The following is a 23,072-nucleotide window of genomic DNA, read 5'->3' on the forward strand; positions in this document are numbered from 1 at the left end:
AATGACACTCAGTCTAAAAATCATCTACCATGGCAGATTCCTGGTGCAGCCAATGACCTGGAAAAGATGGCAGCACTGCTGGAGGGCTACGAGAGAAAGCTAAGATCCGAGCTGACGGATGTCTATGGGAGGATGATGTTACAGGAGGGGAGCGCTCTCAGCTCTGCCGGGGTTGGATTTGTCTTTCACACAAAGCAACTACAGAAATTGAAATAGTATTAACAATGGTGCTGGTAATGCTCCCTTACTGTGGCTGCTAAAATCACAAAAAACATGAAAGGCCTTCTCCTGAGCCAGTGTTTGGTTTGTCCATTCTGGGCTACTACAGAAACATGGTGGTGCAACATGGCAGACTCTGCTGAAGAGGACCTGCCCCCACCGTAGATATAAAAGGCTCATTCTAAGATAACAAAAACACAATGATTCTTAGTTTCAGATGATCATACACGAATGAAAACTAATGATTTTGAATATTATATTCCATTTCTGCCAATATATCTCCCTAGATCCTTAAAACTAAAAACTCTTTGTCAGTTTGTAAAGGCATTCTTGTACCTTTCGTGTGCAGGTAAAGCAGTGGATAAACGGAGCTGCTCTCCACGTCCACACCTTCCTCCACTGGAAGCGTCTGACCAACCCATCATCTGGAGAAGTCTTAAGTCTATATTACCTGCAACGTGTTGACCCTCTTCTCATGATCTACAGAGAGTATCTGCACAAAATGGTACTGCTTTCCTCTTACAACAACTAGATGAAAATGATTCTATTGCAGTTTGCTGTGCAGAGATCTACTTCCAACTAGACAAGAGCACAGTTGCAAACACCATTAGATAATCTCTCACACGAAACATTCATTTCCCCAAAAAGGCCACCAGAGGTCAGCAGCCTACTGCCTATATTATGAGCATTAACCTGGCTTTTTACAATGGTCCATCCTTAGGTATCATATCCATTGATGTATAAATGGACAATGTGAAAAAATATTTCAGTACAATGAAATATAATTCAGCAGCACCACAAACTACATCCTCCAAAATGAGCATGAAAAGAATCAGTTTGAACAATAAGTGAACACTATCATTTTCATAATGGTTGATTTATCACAGGACTGTTGTATTAGACTGCATTCGTTTTTAGGTGTACCTGACAACAACATCAAAATTTACATTAATATTTCACCTAAAAGTGCAATTCGTAAGAACCGGCCAAGTGAAATTCAAATTCATTTTCTAAGGTAACTGCTGACTGTACGCTAGCAGCTACCTGTGGCTGGCCTTAGCTAGTAAGCTAAGTCAAACGTGCAGCTAACGGTCCTGTTAGCTGACTCTGCCTGGGACTGGGAGCGCAGACCACCAGGGGAGTGTTGGTGCTTACTATTGGACTTGAGGCTGGCTAGCATGCTTTCTTCAATAGAAACTGTATCTCTGCAACACAATACATAGACGTCTTCAGTATATTGAAACGGTTATTTCTTCACATTCTTTTGACAATTTCAGTTGTTTTTTTATAAATGTTTTAAACCAAAATTCTTAGGTGTTTTACCTTTAAGGTTTGTTTGAAGATCTGCAGAATACAGAATACAGTTAATTTCATACTTCTGACCATGGAAGTAAAACATGAGCAGCAGCCCATAATTCCTCCCTCTGCCAACAGGTTAAAGTGTTTCCGGCCCTGCTGATAGTGGAGCCTCTGAGAAACGTGAGCCATGGGGTTCACTATAAGGTCTGCGAGCGTAGAGATATCCAGCGGACTCTGGTGGAGCGCTTCTTGTCAGACCAGGACCTGCAGAGGGGAAAAGACTTCTTCCTGAGCTCCCACAAGCACCACGATGCTCTGATAGCACAGCAAGGACACTTTGAGCTGGTTTGAGTACAGTTAAGACTGACTGGCTATTATTGATGATCTGGCCCCAAAACTTGAGAATAATGTTGTAATATCATAACTGGTTACTCGTAGATATATTGGCCTTGCCACCAAGACAGTGGCGCTCACACCCTTTTGGCCAACATTCCCTGTAGCTGATTTAACAGGGTAAGAATCTCTAACCAGCTAAATGTGTGTGCCTTTGATTTAATTAGAATGGACACATAAAAGCTATTGTAATCATCAGAAATAAACAAAGATATAAATGAAACCCTTCTGCCGAAACAGCAGTTGTCCTATCAAAGCTTAGCGGCCATATCTAGGCAGGGCAGGCCTGTCATGCTTTGGATTTCTTTACACAATGAAGCAGTGTGCACAGGCTGTCAGGTGGTATTCTTTATGAAAGAGTTTAGTTTACGGTGGTTTGTTTTTGTAGGCTACCCTCTCTGTGTTTATTTGCTCTTATAAGCTGCAACATGACTAACTGAGCATGACATGGTTTCAGATGCTACTGTATGAGATTGAGGCTAACGTTGGTTACTCTTTCATGATTTATTGAACTTATACAACCCCAGCAGTTTTCTGAGACAGTGTTACGTTCAATAAACACCTTGGTTAGTCCACATCCTAAAACCCTCTATTCTTGTACATTACAATGCAAACACAGACGCACAAATACAACTTTTCTTGCTTGTCCAAGTTTGTAAGTGAAGCAGCCAGTTTGCTTTTAAAGAGCTGCTGTTGATTTGTTTTGTGTCTTCTACATCAATCTTTAACTTCAGTGTTTTAACATGTTACAGTATGCAGCTTATGTATCGCCAAGAGTATATTTAAAACCTCTCTTATTTCAAAATGAGTCAGCTGTCTGTAAAGCTAAGAGGCTAAGAGGTTTAAAGGACCTTTAAGGGTGCTCAGCCCCCATGCATGTAAAATTCTATTGTGAATGACCTCAACCAAACAATTTCTGCCACTGTAGCAATCTTCACTGTCACTACACTCTCATCAACTCTTATTTGTGATGCAAATAAATATAAGATCAGGTTGAGGAGAATCCACATTTGATAATGGTAGCACCTCACACTCGACACTGACTACGCAGGATTATTTTAACGTTACAACTCAGATTAGCTGACACCTTGTAATGGAGCACTGTTGTGAGAGAGGGATATCCCTAACCCTTTTATTGATTCATCTAACAATTCTTGTATACATTGTTACTGTTTTCTTTCTTGCCGTGTGTCTAAACAGCTTTTTGTTAAAATGCAGTTCTGTATAACTTGGTATAATGCACTATATTACAGGAAACGACATGCTTTCCCTAAATATTGCCCAGAATGCAGTGTTTTCTACAGTACAGTACCATTTTAAAGTGGGGAAACAATATGTTGCTGTCAGAATTAGGCAAAAGTCTTTTACAGTGTGTTAAAGGAAAAATAATACAGACCCTACATGCTGCAACCTGCTGCTTACACGAGTTAGACAAGTCTAATTTGTAAACCAGAAACACAACTGTCATGGCTCATGGATGAAAATGAATAACCATAACACAATATGGGCAATATGGGGCTGAGGTTCGCCCAGGGCGTCATGCAAGCTAGGACTGCCACTGTTCTGGTATAAAGTTGAGCATTTTAACATGGACTCTTATGGGGACTGATTGCTTTTGGAGCCAACCTCAAGTGGCCATTCAAGGAACTGCAGTTCCTGCTGAGGATAAAGCACTGCCTACAGTATAGAAACCAAGTAGGTCCTATTTTCCCCAAATGGATCTATAGATGGAAATGAACTGAAATATAAACAGTTCTGCGGATAAGAATCAGCAGCAGGAGGTTTGTGAGGTTAGAATAACAAAAGTCTGAGCGACAAAGACCAGACGCTGCAGTCGGCTCTGTAAAAGGACTAGCGCACAGCTTCAGCGTATAACACCACAGATATAAATCTACGGTACACAGCTTGAACATCTCTTTGTTCTCTGTTTGGAAAACCGAAAGGACATAAAGTAAATGTTACATCATCTTTAAAAGATCGTGGCAATTCAGTATGGCATGTTTTTTTTATTTGATTTAACCTTTATTCAACTAGGAGGGAGGTCTCATAGGGATTAAAAACTTTTTTCAAGAGAGTCCTGCCAAGACATGCAGCAGAACAGTTACATGGTTACAGACTTGAAACATACATGTAACTCAGAAGAGCGCGTACCTCCGCCACAGTCCCCTTTAATTTGTCAAACCTAATCCAATGATGACTCTGTCTCTAAATTTTAAACCACCCATAACCACTTAACCTTAATTTCAGCTCACCAGATCTAGGATTCACATCAAATTGTACTCACTCATACATACCAGCCACGTTATTTATTTATTTTGTTTTTAAGATCCATGCAATATTCCCTGAGAAATTAATGAAAATGTGGAAAAATGCCCTATCTCAAAAAAAAAGAAAAAAAAAAATTCCTGGACCTGTCCCTTTATCTTGATCCACATCCTCCATCCAAATCCTCTGCTTTCCATTACAGCTTTCCATACAACACAGCCTTGCGACCCATCCTCCATCCAAGTGGATGGAGCTGCAACGGAGTAGATACGCAACATTAGTGTCTGATAAATCTCAAGACTCTAATCTGTTAGTGAGCAAGATCTGAGCAGATAGGATAAAATACTATTTGATCAGGGGTCACTTTTAGGGCACAGGGCAGTGTATTCTGTTTTATATCCAGTGTTATTTGGTCACACTGCTTCTTGAACTCTTTTCGGCTATACTTCTATATATGAATTTAGTTTCTTCTCACAACAACTCTTCGTCCATTAGAGGAGATATATTGAGATGATCACTGCTCACTGCACCTTTCACTGCTCAGGTGGAGTAGCCAGACCACTCCAGGGAGGAGAGGAAAGACATGCAGGGTGGGAGCCATGCTAATCCATCTTGGACTTGAGGCTGCTCCTGTCTGCTGTCCGGTCGCACGAAAATGAAATGGACAAATGGAAATCAGGCAGCCAAATAACAGGAACTCAGAGACTGTTGTGGTTACCTGTCCCATCACAACATCCCAGATCAAGCTGTCGCACTCGACAGCTAGACCATGTTTATATCAAACAATAATAATAATGGAAAGAGAAAAAGAAGAAAAACAACACAATTGAAGGTTACCTATCATACAGAGGGCTTAACAGTGCTATACATTAGATGTCAGAAAATTGACCCACCCCCAGCCTTATCTAGGCAGACGATGGATGGGTCCAAAATAGCAGAGAACTGAATTCCTGGAGCACCTGAGTCTTTCTATCTGTATGACTGAAAGGAGGAGGAGGAGGGCAATTTCCATTCCCTTCAAATGGGTCTTTTAGCAACGATCATCCTCAGCATCGAAGGTTGTTGCATAGCTGTGGGAAAATGCAGAGTGGATTGAGAGCAGCTGAAGATGGCAATCTTAAAATAGTTATATTATAGGCCTTTGAGTACCAGTTAAATATTGTTTGGCTAGAATCCAGTGAGTGAAGGGCAAAACCAGAAAGTGTGAGACAATGTCCACACTGGAAGGTTTTGTTGATGTCAAACTTTAACATGAAGACGCTGTACACATTAACATCACAATCTTGTTGCTGCTATTAATATTCACCCTGACGCAAACTCTAAATATTCACTACTGAATTGTTTCCTGGGTGTATAGCCTACATGTTTTATTATTATGTGTGTATACAACCTAATTGCCAGAATAAATGCTAGCTAAGTACGTTTCTGCAGAACCGTAGATAAATTCAAACTGAACCTTTTTCTTTAAGTTGCAACCTTTTGTTTGTCTAACTCTGTAGGGGTTAGGAAAACTTTATGGTTTGGCTTAAAACGCCTGTTTTGGTCACCACGATCATGGATGGAGATGTTGTAACTTCCTGTGAAAAGTTTTGGTCGCCACAAAAACGTCTGGAAATGTCTCCAGGTGTCCTTAAAAATATCCAGTGGTGTGACTCGAACTGCGGTCAGCCGTTTGTCAGCCTTGTTGGCTGTAATAATGCCACAATCCCCTCCACCTCCTCATGTCAAAAGGTGGCAAATGTCATCCATGGTATAGAACTAACTGTGTATATGTTCTATGTTTATGTAGCATGAAGTAGTTAGAACACTTTCTTTTTCATTATGCAACCCTGAGTTGAACACTTGCGGTCAGCGGACTTATTAATGGACTAATAATGGACTTGTTTATTTGGTGTAATACATAAAAAGGGATCAGTAGGTGGCAGCAGGATATTAGACACTGCTTTGCGCTCTCTTTGGCTCTCTGGTTATCCTGCAGTGAGGAGTTAACCCAGCCTCAGCCTATTGTTAGAACATTTGATTTTGTTTATTCCTGAAACACAACAGACTCTTCTGCTCTCCCTGAATATAGTTTGGTTCATGATACAGATTAAAGGGGGAAATAACCATGAAGAGAAAAATCTTTGGAATGACGCTTCTTATGTTCATTAGACCTACAGATAACACAGATCATTAACCACATGGTGAACCAGATAACAATGAAAATCTTAAACTTAGGAGGATTACACTTGAGTTGCTTCTGTGATTTTTCTGTCCACATTCATATAAATCTACAGGGATGTTGTGAGGTAATATCAGATCATTGCAATCAGCTACCGCATCCAGTCACTAACAGATTTCCGATAAAGGGGTGCGTTGGTCTGATAAAAGACTTCTGGGAAGTTGTCTGGTTTGTTTGTCGTTGCTCATGTCTCCTCAGAGTACTAAGAGAACTGGAATGTCGACCGGACCAATTTCCAGACCAAGTGAGGAGTGAGGAGTGGTCTTATGAGAAATTTGGGATGTACCCACTGAATCAGACTTGACTTTGTCTGATTTCATCAGCTCCGAATTGTCTTCATGAAAAAGTTTAATCCTGGTTCACTTTGGTCTTTCCTGCCAAAACAAACAGAAAACCACTGTGATGCTGTCACCAACTGGTCCAGGATGCTTCATTAGGTCCCACTCGGGCCCTGTTTGGCCAGCTCTCTCATCATTTAATCTTTCATGTTCATTGGGAGCTCCCGGGGACCCGGTCAGATAGAATCAGCTACTTTGACATGTAGCTGCATGGTGAGGGGTGGAATTCACATTCTGCAGTAACACCATTGGCTTCTATTAACACCAATCCATATCCTCGACAAGTCCCTCCCTAACTGCCCTTTTTTTAAAAAATTTTTTTTTTTTTTACAGAAAACACAAATATGCAATTCACATTCCGGTTTATGGGGACTTTAAAGGAGCACTCTGTAGTTTTGGTGAAGAAATGTTAATGAGAAGAGAAAGATCTTCATTGGCTGATTTTTTTCTGCTTAAACAAACAAAATAAACAAACTCTCTTTTTTTATGACTGAAAGACTGAATAAACAAACTTGACAATAATGATTTCATACTGTTTTACTATGTCTACCCTGCCAAAACTACATAGTAACCCTTTAAATGAGAAAGTGAGAAAAAATGACTGGACCTGTCCCTTTATCCCGATCTGCACCAAAAGTTAATGGGGTCTATTGTGGGCTGAGACCCATCCTCCATTCAAGTTTAGTGGAAATCCGTAAAGACGTTTTTGTATAATCCTGCTGACAAACCAATCAAACAACCAACAAACAAACAAACAAACGGACACTGTTGAAAACATGACCTGCTTGGCAGAGGTTATAAAAACAAACAGCATTTCAAGTGGTGCAATATCGATGAGGCAAAACAGTCAAAACATGCCAAATATGAGGATCAGGAAATAAACAGTAATACCTCAACTAATGTGATATTAAACGTTACCTTAATTAGTTAGTTTCTGTTCAAGTGAGCATATTCCAGGCAAGAAGCTCTATAAATAACAGTTGTTATCAAACAATCTGTTGTCGACCCGTGCTCACTTGACAACTGATATACCTCTGACAAGAACCAGCACATACCAGTTTTTCAAAAAGGATTCGTGTTGTATTAATTCAAAAGGCATTTTGCATGAATAACAGAAGAATAGATTTGAATTTAGCCTCCACAGTTTGCAGTGATATATAGATAGATAGATGTATCTCACACAAGACAGGGAGCAACTAATCTGGCTGCTCTGTTCAATATGGAGAGGTCATCACAGAATGTAAATACATTGAATGGCTATTGTTAAAAAATGTGCACCGTAAATAGTATTAAAACTGGGTGTGACGGTAGGAAAACATTAAATAATATGTCAAGTGAGTGAAAAAGCACAGAAGCTTTGGCTAAAAGAACCAGATTCACAAAAGTTCACAAAGCACCTGAGATCTGGGAGCTTCAGCATCCTGTTCACTGACTGATTCTTACATAACGAGATGAGAGTGAGAATTTGCAGTATGGGAAGTTAAACTCCGTCTACAAACCTCAAGAAGAGCCGAGTTGGGACTAAACCAAACTATGTAAGTAGAAATGATTGCATGAGAAAATGAGACATAGATATAAACTGCATTCCCAGCATAGAGCGAGATCTCCGATGGGTAGTCCAGCTGGAGCTGAGGCCTGGAGTCTGTCCAGAGAAACAGCTGGAATGTATGGAGACCACAGGGTCGACCTAAACATCCATTTATAAAACTTAAGTGGGAACAGATGTGTGTGTGTGTGTGTGTCTAGTGTGGGAGAGTACATGCCTGAATGGATGTTGATTTGAACTAGATGTGCGTGAAAGTGTGTGTGTGTGTGCGTGTGTGTGTGTATGTTCTTGTTTACTACTTGAGCATTGCAGTTATCCATCAGGCAGTCTATAAACATTCCCAAATGTGTGTGTGTGCACATGAGTGTGTTGGACGAAGTCAGCAGCCCTCTCTTCCCCCCAACATTCTTTTAAATATTTACGACAGCCAACCAGAGGGGGTTGTTCTCCGGTCAGCTGCCATCACAGACCGAAAGAGGATGAGCACTGCCAAGTGGAGTTACACAACGATTATTAACGACCGATTTACATTTCTTCTTAAGGTAAAGCATTAGTTTCTGACATGGAACAACTGAGGCATAGGACCACAAAAGCTGGACAGCTGAAACTTATTTAAAAAAAAAAAAGAGTGAGAAAAAACGAGACATCAAGGGAACATTTGTGTGAGAACAGAGGAACAGAATTCCACGAAGTACATGCACAAAAGCAAGACACATGACACTTTAATTTCTTCACACAGAGGAAAAAAGGGATTGAAAGGCTCCAGCAGAAGGCAGAAAACAAAGATGCAGAGAACCAGAGGAACATGTACAAAAGCATGACACCCAACAGTGAAAACAGGATTAGGTCAAAACCTTGTTTATGGCCGGAGAGTGTCTGAACAAGGTGCGGAAATGTGGCCAATTCATTATTAAGGTAGTCAGCAGTCAAGTTTATGATTTGAACTGAAGCAGATCACATGATATTATAATGCGAGGTTATAACACAGACATGTCAGGATGAGACTAGAAAGACTTCATATCAGTCTTCAATTCAACAGTTGAGCTATGTGCAAAATGTGATCCGAAGTCAACATGTAACATTTCACGCACATAAAATATCTTCAGGTTCAATTCTGCACATCTTGGGTTCCCAGGTACCACAACCCAGAAACACCCAATCAGGAGGTCAATGGGAGAAATGATCAATGATGAAGTGAAAGTAGTCATCAAAATAACAACTTGAGTAAGAGTACAAAAGTAGTCAATAACTAAAAAAGTTACTTGAAAAGGAAAAAAGAAAAAAAACACTGGCACACTTTTCCCCAAGCCTTATTTGTTGTAGATCAGACTGGAATTATTTCAACCACAGTCTTCATCAGGTAAAGAAGTGAACAGACAACACAATAACAAAAGTATGATCACAAAATGTCAAATAAATCAGCAGATCTTGTGTATAAGAGACCGTGTCCGTCCTGTCAAAAACTAAATATAAAGAGTGTACACATGTTACAGTGTCCTTAAGGTTCAATCATTCCAGTACAGATGTCTCAGTTCCATCATAATCAGATTTAAACATTAATGTCCTCGATTGAGCTAGCAGTAGTTTGAGATAACCTAATCTAAGTTGATTAGTTCACCTCTATAGAGGAAAAAGTAATTCTTCAGGTCCAGTTCTGTGGCTGGTTCAGATGAGTTTTATTCACTGATCAGTGGAAACAGAAGTTCACAACAGGGATGCAGAGTTCTCTCTGACCACAGTGATGTTCTGCTCAGTATTATACTGTATGCAGGTAACAGGAAACAATAGGCTTGGGCTCAGCAACAGGGGGGAGGGCGTCTGGCAGACCCTGCTCCAAGTTCTAGGTTGATTTGCATATGCTCAACAAACAACTGTCTAAAGGCAAAAGACTAACTGAACACTGGGCTTCCTGGGTAAAACACTTAGTTTGATTACTGTTGTAATGTGGAAAGGCGCAGAGGAAGAGCGACTGAGGCTTGCGGTGCGTGAAGGATTTTTCTTCTACACCTCTACCCCATCAGTCTCTCCCCAGTCACTTACAGCAGGAGGCTTCAGCTGCATTCCATATTTTGGAAAAATATCACATGTAGATAAGAGAAACAAGACCTGATTTAATACACACACTCCTATAGAACATTACAACATCCATGACATGATAGATTCAACATGAATACAATTAAATGTTTACTGTACAATAAGTTCACATTAAACACGTGTATATACATTATAAGATATGCAATACTGATTATATTAGCTGAACTGTGAACATAATTCTGGTGAGTTTGAAGGACGATGAATAAAACTACAGTTATGCACTCCAAGGAGCTTTTAACTAGTTATGAAACAGTCTGGCCTCCATAAGCAAATGTGCTGGTCTTAAAGTGTAACTCTCGCCAAAATGCAACCTAGGTTTTTTTTGTGAATGTACCCGAGTCTAACCTTCGTGTAAAAGCATAATTACGATGAAAAAGCCACTTTTAAGATTTACCGTATTTTAGTTTTCGGGTTAAAATCATTTTCAATTGAGTGCTGGGGGCAACAGCAATTTTTAAAACACGAAGAAGACTCGACACAACATGAAACTTTGCTCGTAGTATCACCAGGGTCTCTGCACATGAACACGAGCATTGAGAACTCTGTTTACACAAACAATTTTCTCTGTTCTGTGGGTCAGTCTGTATGAATCTGCTAAACCTAAATCCACTTTTGTCCTACTGATGAGAATACTGCCAACTTCTATCATCTGTTTGTGTCCCACAAGTACAGTTGTGTGTTTATCACTTGTCTCTCCCTACTCTTTGTCCTATAGGGACCACTGGCTGCACTGGGACCTCTCTCCACCCTGGCTGCTGGTGCGTCATTCCAGATGTTATGATCTGGATCGTTATCCTCCAGGAGATTCAACCTCTCCCTTTCTCCCTCTTTCCTCCTCTATCCATTCTTCTTAAATGTTTACAATCTATCTATGATTTTGTCCATACTCATACATACAGTCTCTTGATCTAATCTGTACACACAACATATTGCATGCCTACACATTCTGGAAGAAGGATCCCCCCTGTGCTGTTTACAGGGAGGTTTTCTTGATCTGAATCGAGGGTCTAGAGGGTGTGGTGTGCTGTAAAAGCCCCTTACATGTTTGTAATGTGTTTCATTTACTTTTTCCATCTCACCACACAAACTGATATACCTGTAGATTTGAGCAGACCTTCTTTCTTTGTTGCAAAATCCAGAAGCAACACATGAATTTGTAGCTTTGGCTCCAAAGCTGATATCCGATTTTCTCCCCAGCGACAAATTCCTTTTATCAATTCATTTGTTCCGGAGGAGGAGGAGGAGGAGGAGAGAGGAAAGAAAGACAGAGAGACAGCTTGCAGCTTGAGGAAAAAGAAAACAAAAGTTAGAGGTGACCACTGTTTATCAGAAGTGTTGTTTTCGATCCATTGGACATGTAGTCAACCCAACTAAAAGTTCTTAGAGTCATTTTTCAAGAATAAACTTACGGAATCACACAAAGCTAATAATAGAATAAATGTTTATTTAATATAATCTTACAGATTCTAGATTTTACAGTGTAAAGGAGCAAACATGAAGTAAAGATTGGTGTTCCTGTATTCACCAACCGAAAACACAAGTCTACAAACCTTTTTTGTTTTGTAACGAGTCCCAGATGAAGAATTCAAAAGACTCCTGTTTGTTGAAGCGAGACACTAGCTGGATTCGTTGGCAGAATTTAAATTTTTCACGATGCTGATATTTTAGGTTTCGTAGGCCTCAAAACTTGTAAATGTTTTTAATACCAAAGAATACAAGTTGTAGTTTTGAGTGTACAGCAAAGACAGCAAAAAATGCCAACGACCCAGAGCTCATGTTGTTGGTAATATTGCTGTAAATTCAAAGGGTTAGTGACAGGAGGAGGAGGTACATGAACATGTTGGGTTTTTATAGGTTGATTCTGTTATCTTTTAAGCAACACATCTCAGATTTTTCAGGCAATAAATGAAGTGAAAGAAAAAGGATTCTCCATCAGGAGTTCATACCCGCAGTATGGAAAGGGCTTTGTGGTAAGATGATATTCTGACAATGTAGCGAACAGTTATATAATGAAAAATGCAAAAGATTTCTGACTCCTGGCCATGACTCTCTTCATATGAATGTGTAATGTATAAAACTGTGGAAGTGGAGCTTCTTACATGAATGTATTTTTACAGTCGGACTGATATACTCATTATAAACACAACACAAGAAACAGGATACACAAAGTATACTCCTGTTTGTTTCCTATTCAGATTGTGTTTCAGTCACCTGATGTTCTTTCTTCTCCTCTTCCCTTCTTCATATGCTTAGAAACAAATCTGTTTACTCCGCGTCTGAGCCATTAAAGCAAATAAAGAGTAAAGTTGGAATATGACAGAAGAAAGAAAGCAGTGGCCCACAGGGAATGTGTGCGTAAAAATGCGTCAAGTTCCTCTGTTCCATCGTGTCTATTGTACAGGATGTAGGTCTATTTCAACTTTAGACACCACACAGATATGTTGTTGATTTTGTTTGATTTAAGGCGAAAGGCTGCTCGAACAACCTCGTTTTTTCTTTGCGATGATTATGTTTAAAAACGTGTGCGTAAAGTCATGTTGGCCCGTGTAGCTGAAAAAGAGGCTGGATGAAACCTGAGTACCACACAGTTCATCCAGGAGGGAGGGAGGGGCAGGGGGCTGTGGGATCCATGCGGAGGGGGGTGGGAGACGGCGGGGTCGAGGGGCGCGCCTCTCCCCTCCAAAGCCGTCTGACCGCTCGCTCCTGTCCGGAGCTCAGTCCTCTCCTCCCTTTCTCCACGTCCGTGCGTAGTGGTAGAGCGGAGGATGAACTCTCTAGTGAAATGGGCGCTCATCCTCTTCGTCCTCGTCTCCATCATTCTCAACATCGTCCTGATCGGTATCCACTCCAGCAGGGCGACCAAATGTTCAGCTCAGCGCGTCCACCCGCTGAGGGGCAAACACGACGATCGCAGCCTCGTGTTCGCTGACCTCACCCAGGAGGAGTACTTGCAGGTTCAGCAGTACATGGTCAAGCAGAAGGACTTGGACGTATCCACCAATCGGCTCACTAAGCCATCGGATAATTTCTTGTTTTTAATAGACCTGTCACTGCCCAAGAAAGCGGACGTCCTCGCTTACTTGGACGGGAAATCTGCCAAGCCGGTTAGAGAGGCGACGGTGGTGGTCTTCTACGGCGCCCGGGGCCACATTAAGGAGTACGTAGTGGGACCTCTTCCCAACCCGACATACAGAAAAGATGTCACCAAGGAGAGGTACAATATGGAACTGCCTATCAATGCGCGCACGGTCACCATCGGGGAGTACGTTTTGCTTTTCAAGCTTTTTGATGATGAGGTCTTCTCCAAACTGACGAAGCTCATGAAAGAGAGCTTCGACGTGAGTGAGTCCAAGAGCCTGAACGCGTTCGAGCAGATGCCCCGCGGAGTCCGATCCGGGGACAGGAAGACCTGGGTGTCTTTCTTTAGGGATGTGAGCGGTATGTACATCCACCCGGTGGGCTTTGAGGTGCTGGTTAACCACGAGAGCGTCAACGCGTCCGACTGGAGAGTGGAGCGGCTGCTCTATAACGGCCAATACTTCGCGACCGTAGCAGAACTCAGAGAGAAATATGACTCAGGCTCTGTTAACAAAATAATTTACAAGGAGCTGCCTGACTATGCTTCTCTGAAACCCGAGCACAAGCCGCTGCAGATCGGCCCGCAGCTGTTTTACGCGGAGGGGAAGCGCTTCAGCGTCAAGAACAACCACGTCCTGTACCTGGACTGGAGCTTCGCCTTCGGGCTCAGCTCTCTCACGGGCATGAGGGTTTTTGATGTGCGCTTCAAGGATGAGAGGATAGCCTACGAGCTGAGCGTGCAGGAGGCCATGTCGGTGTACGGGTCGGTGACTCCGGGGATGATGATGACCAAGTTTCTGGACTCGAGCATCGGGATAGGGCGCTTTGCGCACGAGCTGGTCCGTGGCGTGGACTGCCCCTACGAAGCCACCTACGTGGACACCTATCGCTACATCGATGTCCCAGCCCCGGTCAGATTCAGGAACTCCATCTGTATCTTTGAGCACAACATGGGTCAGCCCCTGCGGAGGCACTTCTCGGACTTTTTCCACAACAGTTACGGGGGGATGGTGAACAGCGCCCTGGTGTTCAGGACGATCACAGCTATCGGTAACTACGACTACATGTGGGACTTCATCTTCTACCAGAGCGGATCAGTGGAGGCCAAGGTGCACGCCACCGGCTACATCTCCTCCTCTTACCTGGTGAATGGCAGTCTGAAGTACGGACACCAGGTGGCGGAGAAGGTGCTGGGGAACATCCACACCCACTTCATCAACTTTAAGGTGGACCTGGATGTGTTGGGTGAGTACACTACTACCCCCTTTATAGTTCTGAGCACAACTTTATAATATAAGGGTACACATCATATACTTCAGTAATGATTAATGCATGACTCATTATAATGTAATACATGAATTAATGCAGGATATGTAATGACGTCATGTTGCCCACCATGAATAATGATCAAGTTACTATGACTTTAGTTCAGATCTCTTATTAGATCATCAGTTAAGGACTTTAAAGGAGCACTCTGTAGTTTTGGTGAATAAATGTTAATGAGCAGAGAAAGATGTTCATTGGCTGATTTTTTTTTTCTGCATAAACAAACTAAATAAACAAACTGACCTTAAAGGACAACACAATTTATACTGTTTTACTTTGTCTATATGTGGCGGACCCTGCCACCTTTCAAGCTTCAAACAGTGTTCTGGGACCTTATGGAGAAATTCTGAGTTTAGATTTCTTCTCCAAAACTACATAGAGCTCCTTCAGTTTACAGTCACTTCATATATTATTTGATATGCATTAAGTTAGATTGAGTTCAGTTACATAAAATGTATTTATGTAAGTGCATCTATGTATATTATGTAATTTTTTAATGTTTTATTATGTACAGTTTTGCATCTTTCAGAGTTTGATATAACTTTAAACCTGCTAATTCGGTCACATATCAATTAATGTATTATGTAACTGTGAATTAACATCTATTCACTTCACATCTATTATGTGATTTGGATTTTCTTATGTAAATCCATAGTGATTTGATCATTTGTTAAGGATAAGCAACAGGAATTCATGACACATCCTGCATTTATTAATGGATTAAATCAGGTTAGCATTGTTCACGTATATAACTTGTACCCTTGTGGTTAAGTGTTGCCTAAAACTGACTGAAATAGGCACACTGACACTTACAAAACACTTACAAACATTTGGCTATCATCACACCATCTTGGAAGTTTAACAGTCTTATGAATGTTTCTAAAACACACTCTAACCCATATAACTGAAATTAACCTGGTCTTTGGTCATTTGGTTTATTGTAGACACAAAAATAGTTGCAGCTGTAAATGCATTTAAAAATTAATTAAAAAAAAAAAGAATGAAATAAAAAACAAGCACCTAAAATGAATCTGCAGGGGACCTAGATGCCCTGAAAACTACAACAACATTAAGAATGATTTCTTTCCTCTGCAGGGGTGAAGAATGTTTTCCAGACCAAAGACATGGAATATGTTAATGTGTCGCTGCCGTGGATGCCTGATCACTTCGCTATGGTTCCTCAGCTGGTGGAGAAGCAGCTTAAAACAGAGCAGGTCTGCCTTCATCTTCTTTGCCCATTTTTAAAAATATTCACTGGCATTTAGGTTTAATCTAATAACATTTAAAGAGCTGTGACAGGAATGAGTAAGAGTGTCCACCAAACGTGATGAAGTACACGCAGGCTTTTGTCAGTGTGGAGACAGCATGAAGTGTTCACTGCAAAGGCACCAGAATGTCTCACAGCATTATTTTTGTAAAGACTGGACAGCATGATTGGATATTATTGTACCAGTTTGTGCCAGTTGTTCCGTTTGGTGTAGATATTTTCAGAACCAAGAAGCGGACAACCAGACTGGAGCAGTTTTAAGAGATTTATTGAACTTGCACAGGTAGATGGTAAGAACAGTAGCTCTGGCTTGGACAGGCGGCTCAGCTGGGGGGTTGGAGCAGGAACGTAGGCTGAGGGCTTTTAGGCAGAAGCACGTGGAGCATTTGGCAATGTGGATCCAGAGGATGAAGAAGGCTTGGTGGCAGAGGTGTCCCAACTGTGACACCACCAATCACATTAGTGCATTACAAGCATCTTCTAATTTACAAAAGTAATGTTTTCAGACAGCAGCTTTAAGACAGAGGACTTCCTGAATGATGCAACCATCACAGCCTCCCTCCGCCATATCTCCTAACATGGTGTCTCATTCTCCTGGTTTCAAGCAGTGGCAGGCAACCATTCTCAGCTCTAAAAACTCTCTGTACACTACCTGCTCAGTACCAGATAGCAGGCAGACACAAGCCCCTTTCACACTGAGACTCTGCATTATCGCCGCAATGAATGCTCGCCTTTACGCCACCTTTGTTTGTTCACACTGAACCAAAACCAAAAGAGGTGTGATGGTACACATCATGGTGTTGAGATCTCTGTGGGTTTTTTTTTTAACTTGTTTCCTCCGGTTCCCACCTGTAAATCTAAACATGTCTCTACAGACTGTTTATGATCATATGGATGCAGTTATAATGTGTTGTGATTGAGATCCTGACCCACCAAACATCCTGGAAAGTGACAAAGTTTTGTTTTTCACTCTAAATGACATAATTACATAATCACCATCAGTAAACAGTGGACCCTGTATGGCTCTCACTCCCAAGGAGGGATGCTGTTTTCTGGGGGAAAGTTCACTGAAGTCTCAGTCAGGAGGGCTGATCGTCATGGAGATTTTTCAAGTTTCCAGAGACAATAACTACAACAACACAATAGTCGTAGGAGACAAAGACATGTGAGTTCAAGTTTTTCGCTCTGAATCCCGTCACATAATCACTGCGATCAACTGCAGGACGCTGTTTTTCGGGCAGAAATGTGTTGAAGAGTCGGTAGGACAGACAGCGTGACAGACACTTTTTCATGTATGGATGCAGTGTTTCTTTCCTCATATAAGATGCTGAAGACATGACCCGTTACCACATTTTGTTTGGTCTTGTAATGTTATTTTGTGGGTTGAAGTGTGGGACATTTGTCTTTTATTTAATGAGGGTTAGTGTTAGGGTTAGGGTTAACCCTTACACACTTGTTAGCAAGCTAAGACAAAAAAATGGTTATTTATACAGAAACAGAACTACTTTCCCCATGTTCTGTAGGAAACGGATCATTGAAGCTGTCTTTTGATCTGTCCTGGATTATGGTGGTGTTCTCTATAGACATGCCTCTGTCTCCACTCTTACTCCACTAGACTCGGTTTATCACTTCGCCCTCAGATTCATTTTTGCACCTATTCTGTTTTTTATTTGTGCCCTCGACATTATTGAAAATGAGGGCTTGCCATCAATGATTTTTCCAGATATAAATAAAGGTTGAATGAATGAATGATGAGTGAAGGATCTGTTTAGTTGTCAGACTGAACACCATCAGACGGACACACTCCTGGCCCGCGCTGCCAGCAATTCCATTCACGTGGATGAGAAATCCACTGGAGTTGTGCAGAGTCTGCTGCAAAAGAGTTTACTGTGTTCTGTCAGACAGCAGCCTTTATAAACTAGAGTTGATCCTGGGACCAGACTGAACTGGATCTCTCAGAGCTCCTGGATTTATATAGATTTATACTTTTTTTACTATTGCAGATCTCGAGGAGTCTCCTCCTGTTTTCTTAAAACACTCGTGTTGAGAGGTTTTTCTATTGGTGTATTTTCTTACGTGGGATTTTAGGGGCTTTCCTGATGGTGTCATGTCTGCACATTTTCCAAAGGGTATTTAAAAAAAAAGAAAAAAAAAAGAAAACAAATGTTGGCAATTTCTCATACAAGTACATATAATTAATAATACTGTCCCTTTACGTACATTTAACATGATTTTGTTCACACAGGATATAATTCATCAAAACCTGTTTACAATAGGTTTTCCACAACAGAATATTGGACTTTTATTGATCAGGTGGACACAAACACAACTCTAAATGAATTATAGTGTTGCTCTGTGTCTGCTGGATGTGTAAATAGGCAACTGTTTTCTAACATGCCCACCATAACAACTTTAAATAGTGATAATATGTGTTGCATTTCCTGCAAATGTCTCTTTCCTATGCAACTTGCAAACAAGGACACCTTGTGTCTTTGCTAATTGAACGATTGACCAGACAAACATCTACCGGGGAGATGCTCACTGTGAAAGTCAGCTCACAAGCCAGATTTCTAATGAGCTGGAGCAAACAACAGCATATGAACATACCTGCAACTGCCCTCATCCAGTTTAGATGGTGGTGTCACACTGTCTGCAGACAGCACAAGTTTGTTTACTTCAACCCTCTGGTCCCCTGTTAGGGCTCAGCCTGCCGTCACTTCCTCAAAGATGTTTGATTCTTTGTTAACAGAAAGTGACGAACATTAAATTTAAGTTATTTTTATTGCATAAAGGGATGACTTGTTGTGTTCTTAGTTGTACTTTTGTTGTTGTGATATTGCAGGATATCAGTCAGTTCAAGAGGCTGTCATTTATCACTTATTGCTGGCAACTTGTGATGTACTTCTGTGCTTCTGCAGGAAGCTGCACTGCGTTACGACACTAAGAGCCCTCGCTACCTCCACATCGCCAGCAAAAAGGTCAATAAATGGGGTCACCAGCGCTCCTACAGGCTGCAGGTGTTCAGCTTCACTGGGGATCACCTACCAGAGAGCCAGGCTGAGGAGAAGGCCATGTCGTGGGCCAGGTGAGAATTCATCTCACAACGCTATGTGTTTGAGCACTGGGGAGAGGTCTGGCTGCACCAGTTCTCATTCTAATAAAGGAGGAAAAACACTTTGGCTTGATTGTTATTCTTAAACCAATCTCAATTGTCCTGGGTGGCACAAAGCTCTGGATGCAGCAAATCCCTGCAAAAGAAACTCAGCTAGCTCACTTTTCTTAATGATTAAAAGCTGTGTTTGAAAAAATGTGCTGTGCTCTATAGAGTATCTATGGATATGACCTTCTGGATGCTCAATTTAAACTTATGGTAATTTCTTTTTATAAATAATTCCTAGTCAGTCAGTACTTGTTAAGCTGCATGAATTGAAAGTAACAATGAAAGGACGAGACCTCCTGTGGACATGGAAGTCCTGGAGCCAGACTGTGTTTGTGTTTTGGTGTGGACATTTTGTCTCAAAGTCCTTTGGAGACAGGAAGACACATACTGTACGCTGCCTGATGGCAGAATGTGTGTCCTAAATTTGATCATGATTAAGTGTTGGACCACTGTCATTTTCTACTTATATGCTGTCATGGACCACCTATTATAAAAACATGATACAAGATTTCACCTACCGTTACAAAAAGATGTCACATTGCTATATGTCATCCTAAGAACTGGTGACAACAGTAATACATGTTGAAATTAGGGTGTGACATCTTTGGGTTACAATCCCCAAAGAGCCACACGCTTCAATCATGGCCCGGCTGCTGATCCAATGCTATCTCTATCTGAACTTCTTCTCTCTGTCTCCAGGTATAAGGTTGCCATCACCAAGCATAAGGACTTAGAGCAGATGAGCAGCAGTCTGTACAGTCAGAACAACATCTGGAATCCAGCTGTCGACTTCAGCAAGTACATTGAAGACAACGAGAGCATTGAAGACGAGGTGTGTTGAGATACAATATGCATGTAAAACAACTGATGATACAATCGCTCATGTCAGTTTGAAATGACATAACTTAGCTGAGGTACTGTGCATGATGTGAATGATAACGTGCTTGCAGGACCTGGTTGCCTGGGTGACCACCGGCTTCCTCCACATCCCCCATGCTGAGGACATCCCCAACACAGTAACCGTGGGCAACGGGGGTGGAGTCCTGCTGCGGCCACACAACTACTTTAATGAAGACCCGTCCATCCACTCTGCTGACGGGGTGTACATTAAACCAGGCGCCGAGGACAGCTGTGACAACAACAGGATGGCCTGCCTTGCTCAGGATGTCTGCAGCCCCGTCCTCGAACCCTTCACTTACAATGGCTTTGAAGGAGCTATGAAGTTTGAGGACTGAGTCAGATTTGTTGAGCACTGCTAAATATAAGCACAGAGATGCGCTTGAGGTTATATGCCAAGTTATCTATCAAGAAGCTTGTGTCAACGTAAGAATGTTTATTGAGGCAATTTGGGACGGCAAATTCTTTGTTCTACATGAACCAGGCATTAAATTGAGGCGAAGAACTTTTCAGCACGTAGGAAAATATTTTGATTCCCTTGAGATGAGAAGATTGTCTTGGAGTCAGGACATGGTTAGCCTAGGTTTTACGGAGCAGGGGAAACAGCTAGCCTGGCTCCCTCCAAAGAATAAAAAAATACAGTCTACCAACACCACTGAAGCTAACTATTAAACACACATTTGTTTAGTCAGAACACTTACAGACATAAATATATAAATATCAATTTGTGGTGTTAGGGAGAGTTACATGCTGGAACCATTTATTAGTGAACAACAGCAAGGTGCAGTGACTGCGTGCAGCTTTCCAGAGCTTGTTTTCACAGTAAAGTTGCCAGGTTTGGTATCATTACGCCTGTACTGAGACCAAAACCAACATCATATCTGGCAATGCATGCTATAGCTGGAGATGCTTCACAGAGGTACCAGGTGGATGAATAGTCTTTAGTTTGTGAAGGAATTGTTTCAGCGTGTAACTGTCCTCAAATGGACATTTTCACATGTCTATACATGTCTAAACAACCAAGAAACAACAAGTTAATCAGTGTGAGCTTTGGAAGTGCTGGCAGGTGTTATTTTTCTCTCTGGACAGAGTAAAGCTAGCTGTTTCCAGTCTTTATGCTTGGCGAGGATAAACATCCTGACGCTGGTGGGAAATCTTTTACTGACCAATGAAAATGAGTAACTTAAAGAGTCAGAGTGAAATTCACAGCTGTCTCCATTAAATAGCAGCAGTTTGTTTACGTTCATCAACTATAAGTCATGCATAATTTACTTAACTGATGATTTTTCAGAGCGTGTAAGCTTTAGACAGGAAGAAGGGCTATGCCAGCTGTCCTCAACTTAACCAGCCGGAAATGTATTAGCTGACTCACTCTCAAGACTATAACTGATATTTTATCAGTAAAAATTCTTGCCTGGGATTCATCCCTCATCTTTTTCAAAACCAAATGATGACCCCGCTCAGAAATGTGATCTGTGGGTTTAAGATTTTGCAAGTGAGGAGGTTATCATCATGTCACCATTTTAGTAATGTTTGCAATCATTTTTGCCTCAAAGCCAGCAATCACTTTTTGGCATCAAGTCAAAAAGTATCCAGACAGCATTGGGAAAGGCACAATCCTTTGTTTTCACTCTCTGTGTTTTCTTACTGATGAGCCACTGTGATATAAACTGTGATGTTAACGTTGTAAACTGACACTGTACAGTCAGCCGTGTGTAAATGTGTTGTGCACTGACAAATATTTAGTCTACACCAGGATAACTCTGTGTCGGCTGGAGGCTGGGACTACTAAACATCTGACTGACGTCTTATTCAGTTTGTATGTGTTTGGCCGGACCACAGCAAAGCAGGGCCAGCCCTGTACAAGCAAAAGTAACGATAAAGTGATGACGGAGTAACCATTGGTCGGTCGAGGGTTGGAGTTTCCCTATTGGCCGCCCCTCTTTCATAATGAATAATCATGAACACGTCCTCAATTATGTCCTCAGTATGTTTGTAAGCTTTGTTTATGCTCGTGTGAGACAACAACAACATAATCACTCATAGATAGCAGCCACCTTAATATGCCTGATTGCATGCGCTATTCTCTGAGAAATAATGAAAGAAAATCCTGGTTCATCCTTTTATCCAGATCCAGACTAAAATTTAGTCTTTTCTGAGCAGAGACGCAAACAAACAGACCAAACTGTATAGTAATAAAATGAAACAAACCAATGCCATGTTCTACGCCACACTGCTCCTTAAATGCCCAGTATGTCATTTCTGCCACTAGGGGTCTCTCGATCAAAACAAAACACTTTCGGATTTGAATAGTGTTGGAAAAATTTAGGATAATATAAGTACGCACTTCAACAAACTATCTCAGAAGGGTGTACTCGTTTTAAAGGATAACTACCGTTTTTTACAACCTGGACCTTATTTCTAGCAAAATATATGATCATTTACTCACCCAGATAACTTTGGTGTCATTTGAAGTTGTTCGGACGGAATTAGATCCAGTGTAGCACCGATATATCCATATAATGCGAGTGAGGGGGCACCGAAACACAGCCTCTATGAGCATTATCTGCCACAAAACTAGTTCATTTCACCAATATTTTGTCATGATACGCTCGTGCTATTCCCCTCTGAGTCCGGGCTCGTCTGTTATCAACATCCGGGTTCAAACTAGCAGTAGCAGCTACAGGTAAACAAGCCGGGCTGTCGCCGGTGCGCGCGCAGCTCAGAGACGACATCTTCCAGGTCAGAGGTAGTAGGTCAACCTACAGTTATCTGGGTGAGTAAATGATCATATATTTTGCCAGAAATAAGGTCCAGGTTGTAAAAAACGGTAGTTATCCAATAAGGTATTTTGATTCAGAAATGTTACATATTGTAGCCGTACAGAACAAGTCTTGTTTTTTACAGTGCAGCATTCTGAGAAATGCTGTTCTGTCGTTTCACAATAAAATAAGAGATTATTTGTTATA

At 41.4% G+C, this 23,072-nt stretch overlaps 1 protein-coding gene across 1 annotated transcript; it reads left to right on the plus strand.

The window, feature by feature from the left end:
- Positions 1–13,070: 13,070 nt before the first annotated feature.
- On the plus strand, positions 13,071–23,072 carry LOC311268162 (primary amine oxidase, liver isozyme-like). The gene is made up of 5 exons (XM_084371627.1): positions 13,071–14,698; positions 15,875–15,993; positions 18,965–19,131; positions 19,906–20,038; positions 20,157–23,072. Exons 1-5 carry the CDS (start codon positions 13,141–13,143, stop codon positions 20,439–20,441), a joined length of 2,262 nt encoding a protein of 753 aa, XP_084227753.1. The 5' UTR covers positions 13,071–13,140; the 3' UTR covers positions 20,442–23,072.

The sequence above is a fragment of the Pagrus pagrus genome, assembly GCF_965226575.1.
Source record: "Pagrus pagrus genome assembly, chromosome: 13".
Classification (NCBI taxonomy): Eukaryota; Metazoa; Chordata; class Actinopteri; order Spariformes; family Sparidae; genus Pagrus; species Pagrus pagrus.

Coding starts and splice junctions, on each gene's coding strand:
- LOC311268162 (XM_084371627.1), top strand. CDS start 13,141: ATGAACTCTCTAGTGAAATGGGCGCTCATCCTCTTCGTCCTCGTCTCC. Junction 15,994..18,964: donor AGCAGCTTAAAACAGAGCAG/GTCTGCCTTCAT, acceptor GTGCTTCTGCAG/GAAGCTGCACTGCGTTACGA. Junction 20,039..20,156: donor ACGAGAGCATTGAAGACGAG/GTGTGTTGAGAT, acceptor ACGTGCTTGCAG/GACCTGGTTGCCTGGGTGAC.